The sequence below is a fragment of the Sinocyclocheilus rhinocerous genome, unplaced genomic scaffold (assembly GCF_001515625.1).
Source record: "Sinocyclocheilus rhinocerous isolate Xijiao unplaced genomic scaffold, SAMN03320098_v1.1 scaffold896, whole genome shotgun sequence".
In the NCBI taxonomy this organism is placed as follows: Eukaryota; Metazoa; Chordata; class Actinopteri; order Cypriniformes; family Cyprinidae; genus Sinocyclocheilus; species Sinocyclocheilus rhinocerous.
The window spans coordinates 662,056-675,843 of record NW_015648505.1 but is presented as its reverse complement, the minus strand read 5'-3'; the positions used below and the strand labels follow the sequence as shown (position 1 = coordinate 675,843).

At 38.1% G+C, this 13,788-nt stretch overlaps 1 protein-coding gene across 1 annotated transcript in view; it reads left to right on the top strand.

The window, feature by feature from the left end:
* LOC107709752 (probable E3 ubiquitin-protein ligase DTX2) overlaps window positions 1-13,788 on the top strand; it is a 26,036-nt gene that overhangs the window by 6,862 nt on the left and 5,386 nt on the right. The window contains exon 3 of the mRNA XM_016514354.1: window positions 9,077-9,135. Coding sequence (XP_016369840.1) covers window positions 9,077-9,135 — 59 coding nt within the window. The remainder of the gene's footprint in view (window positions 1-9,076; window positions 9,136-13,788) is intronic.

Here is a 13,788-nt window from a genome sequence, read left to right as displayed (position 1 = left end):
CGCCGGGGCAGGATGTGTCGGATCGCCTCAGTCTGCTTCTGGTCGCATTCGATTACGACAGTCAGTTCAGTAAAGCTCTCTCCAAGATCATTCTGTGTTCCCATTATACTTGATTTGTTAATACATGTCTATGATTTTGCAAAAAGGACTTTATCTTCTTGCCGGAGTTTAATGTTGTTTTGTTACTTGCTACCGGGTGTCTGTGAGAACAAAACACGGGCGTAGAAAAGACTATAAATTGTTTTTAACGTACACAGTAACTGAAATTTAAAACTGTTAAAAGAAAGGCTTTATAACTGTTGCACAGATATAATACACTACGCATCAATTTCTCTTCCCTTTGTGCTTTGGACTTTTTAATGCAAAGCGCTGCGTGCTGTGACTCCGTGTTGCTTCAAGTGCATCATTCTGCACACCGGGTGCGCATATTGTAAGCGCTTCGTGCCGTACTGTATTTGTTTTGTCCTATCAAATCTATCATATGTTGTTGCCTTATTAAAAAATATGCTATACATTTAAAAGAAATGTATTTTAATTTTATAGTGTATACTTATATATAAATACATTCATGAATGTTTTTCATTAATTTTATAATACAAATAGCATTAATTTATAATATTTTATAATACAAATAGCAATGTGTAACATTTTACCATATTTAGTGCAACACTTTTATTTGTTCCCCACAAAATATTTTAGTTTTATTTGTTCCCCACAAAATATTAGTTTTTTCACTAAATCTTTGGATTTCTAAAATTATTGTGCACTGATTTTTCTAGAACTTTTGCTGCTGAATTATCCACTAAACTAGTTTATGATATATTTTTGTCATAGATTACGAATATACATATATTTTTTTAATATTTATTGTTTATTTTTCTTTATAATGAAGTAGTCTGTATTTAGTAGAATGTAAAAGAATAATTATCAGTTCCACACACAGAGATATATAAATTCTACATTTATTTAAATGGAAAAAAAAACTTCACTGGTATCGGATCGGTATCGGCCAATACTGAACCCTAGGTATCGGAATCGGCATCGGAGGTGAAAAAGGCGGTTTGGAGCATCCCTAATTAAAAGTAGTAAGACAAACTTATCTTTCCAGTGCTGATGCCGCGCGCTCTCCTATTGTGGTCTTTGATCTTGAAATGAGCTGATAATTAATAAAATGCATCGCTTATCTTTTTTTTCCGTTGACGTGAACGCCGTTAAATTTAAATATAGCGCGGGAATTGAAGAGCAGATTTATATCCGTTTTGCGACGACACATTTTTGTGGCCAAGTGTAAATGGAAACGTTTGAACAAATCAGATAGATATCCGATCAGCGAAAACGCATGAAACAACCAGATGTAAACAGGCCCTATATTGGGTCCGTGGATAAACTCTTAAAGGGGCCGCAGTCCAGTATTCCTACTGCTGTCTGTCATGTGAATAAAAGAACAAAAGACAAAGAAAATCTCTTTCTGCTCTTGACTGAATACGTTTTATAACTTTAATGGTAAGAATTAATCTGTATTTAATTTTTACAATGAAGACTACAGAAATTAAAGTAATCAAATGTAAAATAACATCAAAAGAGATCGGAATCGGCCAAGAAAATTGCATCTCTAGATTTTACTACATATTTAAACTGAGCAGTGTGTTTTTTTCCGTATGTTTGACTGACTGTATTTTATGATGATAATGAAGAAGCTGCATTGTCATGGTAGCAATGCTTAACTGTGTGCGCGCATGCGGCGCCGGCGCAATCACTTACATTTTTTCCTTCTAACAGTGGAAGCAACTACTCCTTTTAGTCATAAAGATAATCGAAATTGTAAACGGTTTGCTTTTATTTGTGTACATTCACAATAAAAACAAATCTTTGTGCTTTTGTAAAATAAGCCTAACGAAAAATAGGATGCCGTTTTCTGCCGTCTGGTTTCCTTTCGCGCAGCACAAAAATGAACCGAAACTCTGCATACTAGGTGTCGTGATTCACACGGGGAGCACGGGAATGAAGGAGCGAGGAGACAAAGATTAAAGCAAATCCAAAGTCTTTAATGCAAACACAAAACTGGGAACACGGGAAACACAACACGAGATGACGTTTAACAGCGGACGGGAAACGAGGGGCAGAACACACTTTAAATCCACAGAAACGAATTAAACACAGCTGGAATCAAATGAACTAAACAAGGAACACCAGGAACAAATAAACATAAGGACAGGAAAAACCAAACATGGGCATAAACATTAAACTGGAACACGTGGGGGAGGAAAACACAACACGAGACATGGAACAGATTCTGACATTACTCCCCCTGCTTTGGAGGTCCCTCAGGACAGACACGGGATGGCGGGCCTCCAGAGTGATACCCATTCGGGGTGCCATGGCGGATCAGGCATTTTCTCACCGACCAGCACGGATCAGCTCTATGCATGACGAAGTGGCTATCATCCTCTTTTGGAAGGCCAAATCAAAGTAGTTTCGCTTTCACAACGAAACATACAGCATCTCCACAACATGGCGGCGGCGGCAACAACAATACTACAGCGAGAATAAAAGTTACGCCTTCTTTCTTTACGTGAACATTTGGCCGGTGTTATGCAAATCTTCCCACACAGTGACGTAGACATGTGGGGGCGTGTTTAATCTAGGTGTTTTAGGAGGGCGTGGACAAGTCTTAACTTTTATAAAGAGCTTGTAACACTCCAAAGAGAAAGGAAAAATTGAAATCGCATCATATGACCCCTTTAATAGCGAGAATTGTACCTTAAAATAAAGTGTGACCAAAAATTATTTCATCATTTACGCTCCCTCATAGGGGTGGACGATATAGCCTCAAAATTATATCATGATATTTCAAGAATATTTGCCATAACGATATTTATGACGATATAGAAAAAAAAGCATGGAACAACGTTTTATTGGTGATTGCAGCTGGCAGTCAGCAGTATTTATTAATGCAAACAAAATAAGGGGCATTTTCCATCCTTTTCCAATGAGCTACTGTCATCGATGACAGACTACCTAATTTTGTCAAAAAAAACAAAAATAACAATTTATTCAACAATTCTTCTCCCCTGAGTTACGTCTTCCGCCATTTTAGAGAGTATCACAATGCATACGCACGCTTTCCCCCAAGCATAAACAACGCTGATTATGCAGATTACGGTCATGCGCCCGCTTTCTCCCCCGAACATAAACAACGCTGATTACATCGATTACGCTCTTGGGTACTCTCCAAAATGGCGGAAGACATAACTCGGGGGAGAAGAATAGTTAAATAATTTGTTATTTTGTTTTCTTTGCGATCAAAAAGTATTCTCGTAACTTCGCAAAAACTGAAGTTGAGCCACTGATGTCACATTGACTGTTTTACCGATGTCCTTTACTACGTTTCTGGACCTGGCAACATTACAGTTGCGTTGTTGTCTATGCAGGGTCTGAGAGCTCTCACATTTCATCAAAAATATCTTAATTTGTGTTCCGAAGATGAACGAAGGTCTTACGGTTTTAGAACGTCATGAGGGTGAGCAATTAATGACAGAATTTTAATTTTGGGGTGAACTAACCCTCTAATGCTAATTGGTTCAGACAACTGTGATGCTGCGTTCTCTTCTAAAAATTTTTTTTTTTTATCTGGTTCCATGTGATTATGTATTTAAATTATGCATGAATGTTCCCAAACACTATGACTCTGTGTGAGATATGTGATTGTTGTCATATTTCTATAAAAATCTAAAATACATTGTTTGTATTAAAGTAAAAATGGATGATAAATACACCTTTCGTATGGAATTAAATAGCAAGCACTTTGAGTGTCTTGTTCATCATATTTATTTTCATATAAAAGCAACAGAACTGAAATTATATCATGTTTATCAGCAACACAGCGCATGAGTGAGAATAACGCGATATCCGCCTTTGATCTCGTAGGTATCTGCTCCACTTCGAGAGGTCAGATCTGTCCGTCTTGACTGCGCTTATTTCACTCCTCCCCTCACCGCAGCCGCCTACTCTCGCCTACTTTTCAGGAGAGGCGAGGCGCACCTCAAACAAGCCTTTACCCTGCACGCGTCTGCGGCGCGTTACGGCTCCGATGCGGCCACTCTAGTAAATGCTTTTGTTTACACCAGCGGCGCCGCGGCACGTTTCAGAAGCGGCTCTCCACGCCACTTCGCTAAAGATAAGCGCCTCGCCTATTTTTGATGGGTAAGAGTGTGCGCTCGAATATGCTCTAGAACCTCTCTCGCAATACTTTGATGTCATACACTGATCAGTCTGCGCAGCACTGCTTCAAGTCGAACACCTATTGGATTTGTGGTGTTGTTGTGCGTGCTACGGAACGTATATCCGCCAAACGTCATTGCGTCACTATGTCATTGATATCGTGATATGACACTTTTTTTATCATGTAAAAATTTATACCGTTATTATCGTGGACGGTATAATATGGCACACCCCTACTCCCTCATGTTGTTCCATACCAGTATGGCTTTCTTCAAAAAGTCTTTGTTTTTGTCTATACAGTGGAAGTCAATGGTAAGCAGAACTATTTGGTGGTTACCAACATTCTTCAAAATGTTATGTATTCTGCAGAGGAAAAAAAAGAAAGTTAAGGTACAGTCACATTAGCAAAGTTTCAGCAGAATTTCACAGCAAAAAAGGGCTATTGTCTATTGTCAATAGTGTAGCGATGTATCAAGTATAGCTCACACAGAAGTCTCTTTCAAACAAAGCAGCTTTCTGTCAGTCAGCACAGTTAAATTTGTGAAAAATGAAACATGAACCTGAGTGGGAATCTGTTTGGGGAAATCTTTTGCCCTCATGCGAATCTCCAGATCGTGCACATTTCTATTAGAATGACTGGATTTTGCCCACAAAATTTTGCTGAGCAACGGTAAATGTGACCTCACCTTAACTGATAACAGAATTTTTATTTTTGGGTGAACTGTTCCTCTAAGTCCATGCATTTACATTATATTACTCAGTACTTTCTTGGGTAAGTACACCGTAAGTATGTTGTTCATGCACTTATCGTAAAAATAAAGCGCAACCAGAATTGTGGTTGCCTAAGAAATTTGCAATGGAACTAATACACGTGAAAATGTGCAAAAAAGTAAACCGGAAAACCAGTATGACAGCATGATAATTTCTTTTCTCAGTCTGGACTGATTTTAATGATCGTTCTTCCTTTTGTCCTGATACTATAATTGGCTGTTCCTCTTTGTAATGGTGTCATATCCTGCCCTCTGTGTGGGTCTTTAGGGCATGTGGAGGAGAGCAAGTCTGCACTTACTGTGCTGACTGAAAGGGGAAGACCCAGATTTTAGTTATTGTTCTTTTCTGGAAAGTTAGGTTGAAAGGAACCAGGACTCTCGCAATACTTTGATGTCATACACTGATCAGTCTGCGCAGCACTGCTTCAAGTCGAACACCTATTGGATTTGTGGTGTTGTTGTGCGTGCTACGGAACGTATATCCGCCAAACGTCATTGCGTCACTATGTCATTGATATCGTGATATGACACTTTTTTTATCATGTAAAAATTTATACCGTTATTATCGTGGACGGTATAATATGGCACACCCCTACTCCCTCATGTTGTTCCATACCAGTATGGCTTTCTTCAAAAAGTCTTTGTTTTTGTCTATACAGTGGAAGTCAATGGTAAGCAGAACTATTTGGTGGTTACCAACATTCTTCAAAATTTTATGTATTCTGCAGAGGAAAAAAAAGAAAGTTAAGGTACAGTCACATTAGCAAAGTTTCAGCAGAATTTCACAGCAAAAAAGGGCTATTGTCTATTGTCAATAGTGTAGCGATGTATCAAGTACAGCTCACACAGAAGTCTCTTTCAAACAAAGCAGCTTTCTGTCAGTCAGCACAGTTAATTTGTGAAAAATGAAACATGAACCTGAGTGGGAATCTGTTTGGGGAAATCTTTTGCCCTCATGCGAATCTCCAGATCGTGCACATTTCTATTAGAATGACTGGATTTTGCCCACAAAATTTTGCTGAGCAACGGTAAATGTGACCTCACCTTAACTGATAACAGAATTTTTATTTTTGGGTGAACTGTTCCTCTAAGTCCATGCATTTACATTATATTACTCAGTACTTTCTTGGGTAAGTACACCGTAAGTATGTTGTTCATGCACTTATCGTAAAAATAAAGCGCAACCAGAATTGTGGTTGCCTAAGAAATTTGCAATGGAACTAATACACGTGAAAATGTGCAAAAAAGTAAACCGGAAAACCAGTATGACAGCATGATAATTTCTTTTCTCAGTCTGGACTGATTTTAATGATCGTTCTTCCTTTTGTCCTGATACTATAATTGGCTGTTCCTCTTTGTAATGGTGTCATATCCTGCCCTCTGTGTGGGTCTTTAGGGCATGTGGAGGAGAGCAAGTCTGCACTTACTGTGCTGACTGAAAGGGGAAGACCCAGATTTTAGTTATTGTTCTTTTCTGGAAAGTTAGGTTGAAAGGAACCAGGAAATGTCTGTTTTTACGCATGCCTATCTCACTCCTCATTCACACAGTCAACTTACACAAACATCCATATATGAGCTTGTGAGACCTTAGATTCATTAACAAGTGGACAAAGTGCACCTTAAGTTATGATCTGTCATGATTACTCTAGTCTCGCGTAGCCAGACCTTCAGACTGACAGCTGAAGGTCTGGAGTCTGGCCACAATAAAAAGCCACTCTAAAATGTGCAGTTTTACTGTATTGGGGGGTCCGGGGGGGTCCGAAAACCAAAAACAAAAGTGTTGCGTTTATAATTTTGTTCAGTCTATTTTAAAGATTCTATGCGGCGAACTTTAAATATTTCACATACTTTTGAATATGCAGCGTTTAGTTGATCCTGATAAGCGCTCGTCATCACAGTTGTAAACACGACGGCTTTCTTCTTTCATAAGGGGGTTTGGCGTCACAGTATCTTTGTTTCCAGGCGGAACGTTAAAGAATCCGACATTCGTCTCCCGGAAGTCCTGTATAATTCAACCAATCCGATGACGATTTCTAAACTCCTGAAGTGTTTATACCTTTGTGTGCCATATGCATCAAATGTCCGTGGGCGTGACATCTGAGGCTGAGACTATGATTACTCTGAAATGAACAGTCTCAGCTGAAGTCAAAACCAAAACCACTAGCTTAATAGTAAAACACGAGCAATAAAAGACAGCATCTGGACAGAGCGTACATAACTTATTAGTGTTGCTTTGCTGAAGTTTAGATATGCTCATATTTAGGGTTTCAGTTTTGTTACACAGTGTGGAATGATGGAAATTTTCTGGCATTTAGCCTCATCACACCCAAGTGTCATGAGGTTCTCAGATCACTGTGGGAGTGTCATTACATAGATGAACCAAAGTAGAATCGTTAGGAAAACAGAAGATTAAAATAGTAGCAGAAACATCTTAAATGAAGTTTAGACACTCATGTTTTAAATTTGCATAAATCAGTGGGATTTACTTTACATTTTTGTTATTTTGCTGTAGTACACATATTTACTGGAATGTTGTTCTTTCAGGGTATGCATCAAATTGATATTTTAAAAGTACTTATATGTTGGGTTTCATATTCTCTTGACACTTAAAAAAAAGTCTTGTTATCTGAAAAGTAGAAAATGTGACATTTGCGTTAAGATAAATTCACATCATTCTCCTTATTAAAGTGATTTCTGATTTGTTTAAGCTTTATTCTCCATATGAGTGGTCGAGTTCACATGACTTGAACACCTACCGTTATGAAAAATGGCATTGGTGAACCCAGAATTGTTGATGAAAACATTGTATGATGCTGAATCTTTGTAAACTACTGTCATATCAACCAGTGAAACTATATGTATTCATTTATTTATTTATTGAATTCAATTTCATTCCTTTTTATGCACTCAGAGTATGTGCATATACAGTATCTCACAAAAGTGAGTACACCCCTCACATTTTTGTTAACACAACTGCTCCCCATTCACGCCTGAGACCTTGTAACACTAATGAGTCACATGACACTGGGGAGAGAAAATGGCTAATTGGGCCCAATTTGGACATTTTCACTTTGGGGTGTACTCACTTTTGTGGCCAGTGGTTTAGACATTAATGGCTGTGTGTTGAGTTATTTTGAGGGGACAGCAAATTTACACTGTTATACAAGCTGTACACTCACTACTTTACATTGTAGCAAAGTGTCATTTCTTCAGTGTTGTCACTTGAAAAGATATAATAAAATATTTACAAAAATGTGAGGGGTGTACTCACTTCTGTGAGATACTGTACACTCCGTTCAAAAGTTTAGGGTCTGTAACATTTTTAAAAAATATATATTTTTAAAGAATTATTTTATGAACACCAAGGCTGTATTTGCTTTATCTACATAAATATAGTTAGAGAGTAATATTGTAAAATATTATTACGGTGGTTTCTATTTTAATATATTTTAAAATGTGATTATTATTATTTATTTATTTTTGTGATGGCAAAGCTACATTTTTAGCAGCCATTACTCCAGTCTTCAGTGTCACATCATCCATCAGAAATCATTCTAATATGCTGATTTCTTGGTGTTTAAGAAATATTACTTATTATTTAAAATGTTGAAAACAGTTGTGCTGCTTAATGTTTTTGTGGAAACGGATGCATTTTTTAAGATACGATAAGATTGTATTTATTTGGAATAGAAACTTTTTGAAATATGATGTCTTTACTGTCACTTTTGATCAATATAATGCATCCTTGCTGAATAAAAACATTCATTGCTTCTAAAAAATCTTACTGACCCTAAACCTTTGAAAAGGTAGTGTATGTTTAAAAGACATATCAGATGGCATAGCATGAATTACACCATGACAGCTTGAGAAGGCTGGGGAATTTCCTTGGATCGTATCTTGCTTTCATTTTATCTTTAATAGGTCGTCAACAGGAATCTCAGCTAACTCAATTCCCTCTTTCTTTTGTATCATAAAAAGAACATGACACAGCTTCCGTAATGGGAGTGTAGGTCATTGTGAAAAGCTTTTGTTCTCATGCATTAATGTCTATGTGCATTAAAGTATCTATGTTTCTGTCTCCACAGCATCCCAACCATCCCTCTACACATGAGCGGATCCAGTAATGTGAACTCTGCACTGGCAGGTACAGCACTCACCCGTCACACATGCCACAGCAGAAAAAATCCTTACAGTGATGCACTGGGCTCTCCTTCTCCTCATCCCAGACAGTGTTTGATGCTGCAGTAGCAGCTGAACTGTTTCTTGGGAGTGTCAGTATGAACCACACAAACGTTTCCCAGAGCAGTGATAGTCAGTGAAGTTAGTTTTGGCATTCTTCAGTGAATATGTCACAAGTCTATTCATGCCTCAGACTTGCGGTATATTGGTTCCACCTTGATGTTTTTGTCTTACATCAGCTGCTTGTCACATATCAGTTTATGACATTAGTGGCTTCATTGACTCACCAGTTTGTGGGGTTTGAGTTGGTGTGCTTTGAAAGAGTTTGCCTTTTTACGAATTTCAAGCTAATGGTGCGTGTCTGGGGATGTTGGATATCTGTTGCTCTTGTAGCTGACAGCAGCTGCACTAAGATGCATGAGGCGTTCGGGGAACAGAAAGACAGATCTGGGACAAAGTGACATTTCCAATGTAATTTTCACTAGACTGAAGGTGGCGTGATCGGTGCAAACATTAGATTAACTGTAGGATTTCTTATCACTCATGATTAACTGTTGACCACTCCATTTTGTGGACATTTTGTGTGATTATAGTTTTCATCCGCAGCACAATCCACTGACATTTTTGCGTGATTTTTGTGTATGTGCTGGCTTCTGCATGGACAATGGTGTGTGTGCGAGGAGTGCAAATAGTTGGAACACTAAACTATGTAGTGTGCAAACAATGAAGAAATCGTTTAGGACTAGGATTAATGTCAGACTCGGATGATCCAAACACAAATGTTTAGATGGGTGATCTGGATTTTGTGAGAGTTACAACATTGGTGTAAGTGTTAGTTTGAATATTGAATGTTAAATAAATAGTTAACCCCAAAATTAAAATTATGATCATTTACTCACCCTCAAGATGTTTCAAGCCCATAAGATCTTTGAAAACGTTTTTATAATAAATTGCTGACAGTACAGTACTGGACAATGATGTAATCTGCAGAATTTACACTTCAATTATGAGACTACAGTGAAAATCGAAACCCGGTGCGGGTGTTTTTATATCACTGTATTTCTGAAGGAAACCAACTGTTTTCAGAGAATTTTGGATGTCATTTTCATTTCTTCTTGCATGTAATGTCTGATAAAGCAGTGTTTGTGAGAGGAGAGCTGCTTTTGTGTACAGCGGTTACCAAGGAAACCTAGATCTCTACCACTCCAACAGCACCTTCTGCTGGCAGAGAATGAATTTGCATATATATGCCGCCACAAATAGAGTTCAAGTCTGCTCAAATTGAATTCAGCTGGACACACTTTCCTGTTTATCACAACAAATGGCCAAGCAAAGCGCACGACACTGACAAGGTACGCGATGAAAAAACTAAAACGTTAATTTAGCAAAAAAACAAAAACAAAACAACAATAACGTTACCACCATAATAATATGTATATATACCACTCTAATATGTCTTGCAATATCCGTGCAAAGGTTCTGCGCGATTATCTTGTTCAATATTTTCGGGGTCTGAATCCGACTCAAATTGACATGGCAATATCGACGCCATCCTTAACTATACCGGAGCAGACGGAACTTGCTGCTTTGGCAAGGGGCGGGGCAGTACTGAAACACCGTCTAAGCTGTTCGCCAATCACAACGCACTGGGACAGCTAACCAATCACAACACATTTCGTTTTTCGGAAGGCGGGCCTTCATCAAACCCCTAACTAATCGAGCCGTTTGTGCCAGGCTGGGGAGAAAGGTATGGTAATAATGTAAATTATGTGAAAAATAATGCGTTTTTCGAACCACCAAGCATGAGAGCATGTTCTAGTACACCCCCAAAACAAAATCAAGACTTTGTAAAAGAGCATAATAGGACCCCCTTTAATGTACTGCATAATTACACTAATTTGGGTCCATCTGACCCCAACCAGATGCTTTTCACAACATGGGTCTCAAGACAAAATAGTTCAACTTCAGAAGTCTTGCTCTCTTAAATATGTAATGGTTATGTTCAGGTTTTTCCAAATGTGTTGGTGCATTTAAAGACACAAGTTTAAAACCCCGTGCTGTTTTAATGTTGTTTGTGATGCATCAGGAAGCATACATTTTTCATGCTGGTCTGTTATTATGGTGCAATGGATTTCAAATTTCCTAAATGTCACTTAAAAGCAGCTTGATTTGTGGTTGGTAACTTTACATGTCAATCAAATGGTCTCTTCCTGTCAACGTGGACCAGACTTTATGCAAATAGTCAGATAGCCAAAAGAGACCCGTGTTTCCTCTGAAGGTGGTTTGAATGATCGAATCACAGTTGGTCTCTGAAGCGCATTGGATTCTGTGTACTGCATTTAGCGTATTTAGTCCTAGATACATATCAAGAGCAGGTGGGATTGTAGACAGCATCTATAGTTGGACTGATATTGTTTCCTCTGCAGTAAGTAGGACCCTAAACTTTTCTTGACCTCATCAGAGCATGCCTCACTTGTGGTTGGCTTCTCCACTCTTGGCTCATTACTCTTCCTTTCCTTCACTCCTCCTCCTCCTCCTCCTCCCTTTCTCCTGCATGTCTCCACATGGCCTCCGGCCGTTCCAGGCATGGCTTCCATTTTGATGTCAGCTGCAGGACTGGGAGTTCGCTTCTTGACCGCCCCCTTCTCCCAGAGTGGCTCCAGCAGGCCCACCAAAAGCCAGCCCAGCTCCGTTAAGAGGGCAAAGAGACAGTCCAGGGGAGTTAAGCACCAATGGCCAGCCCAGCTCCGTTAAGAGGGCAAAGAGACAGTCCAGGACAGGTAGTTAAGCACCGCCAACCAGCTCGACCAAACCTGCCCTCCGCTGGCCTGCAAACTGCTGCCGCTCCTGTCCTTTTTTTAATTGCTGTTTTTCTTACCATTCTACTTTCCGTTTATATTTTCCTCAAGGGGTTTGGTACTTCAGCTTCATTCTGACATGCTCCTTCTGGCCATTGCAAGATGTTTATGTTTTGCTGTTTATCACTTGCTTCGGCTGCCATGTTTTCACCCTTTTCATGTTAATGCTGTCATGGTCACGCTGTCTTGCTTCCATCTTCCCGATCACATAATGAATGCATCACTTGACACCTGCCTGCTCACCTGTGGGACACTGCAGACAGATGTCTGCTGGGGGGGTTTATGGAATAACAATTGTTTGCTGGTCTGTTTTTTCTTTCCCTCTAACCCTACATAACCTGTGTTGTTGTTAATGCCATTTATTTTAACGTCTTTAATACAGAAGATGGATATTAGGTTCAGACTGACACTCACAAGCAATGTTAGTTTACTGCTTTAATTTCAGCTTAATAAAACATCCTAAACACATTTTCTGTTGTCTGCCAACTCTAAAAACTAACACCGGGATGTGTAATCTGAACAGTGTCTGCTTTGATATGGTATGTCAAAGGCTGATGAGTATCAAAAATGGACTGTTTAAAGGAATAGTTCACCAGAAATTAAAATGTTGTCGTCATTTACTCTCCCTGATGACACTCCAAACCTGTAGGAGTTTCTTTCTTATGTTGAACATAAAATAATATATTTTGAGGAATGCTGGTAATCAAACAGTTGATGGTCCCCATCGACTTTTATAGTATTTCTTTCCCTACCATGGAAGTCAATGGGGACCAATTAATTTTTTTAATATATATAGATAATTCTTCAAAATATCGTCTTTTGTGTTTAACATCAGAAAGAAACTTACACAGGTTTGGAACGACATGAGTGTGAGTTTGGGTGAACTATTCCTTTAAGAAAAGCCATATAACAGATATTTTCTGACTCTAAATTCTGATTGGATGAGCCGCCTTCAAAGTTTCTGTAAAATGGCTGATATATGCACACTATTTAAATTATTTAAGTCACATTATTTAAGTTCCTACACTAATAAACTGTTATTTAGCAAATGGTTTATTATTAGTAGTAGTAGTATGTTTAATTATAAAATGTAACAATTTATTTTTAATGCTATGTTCTTATTTTCCTAAGAGCAAAATATCTATTTTACAAATTTAATTTGCTAAGATCTATAAATTTAACTGGTAACGCTTTAAAATAAAGTTCCATTAGTTACCGTTAGTTAACTGATTAACTATCAAAAAACAATTCAGTTGTTACAGTATTTAACATTAATTTGTTAACATTAATTAATATAAATGCAACTGTTTATTGTTAATCCATGTCAGGTCATGTCCATTAAATAATATTACCAGCTATACATTTTAATGATGTATTAGAAAATGCTGAAATTAATATTAACTATGATTAATAAATGCATGTTTAACTGATGTTGACAAATTGAAACTTATTGTAAAGTGTTACCAGTTAACTTGGTAAACCTGATGCTGCAAAATATTACAGCATGGGGTGGTGGGGTGTCGTAAAAGCATTCAAATATTATTTTTCCTCCCATCTCACATTTTTTCCCCCCATCACTTTATCCCCTCAGGGATTGATGTGCAAAAAAATAAAGAGTTTTTAATTGGTTTTGCTTAAACTTTTCTTGGGCAAAATTCAAATAAGCTTGTGTTTACATGAGCTTACAGTGGGGCAAAAAAGTATTTAGTCAGCCACCAATTGTGCAAGTTCTCCCACTTAAAAAGATGAGAGAGGCCTGT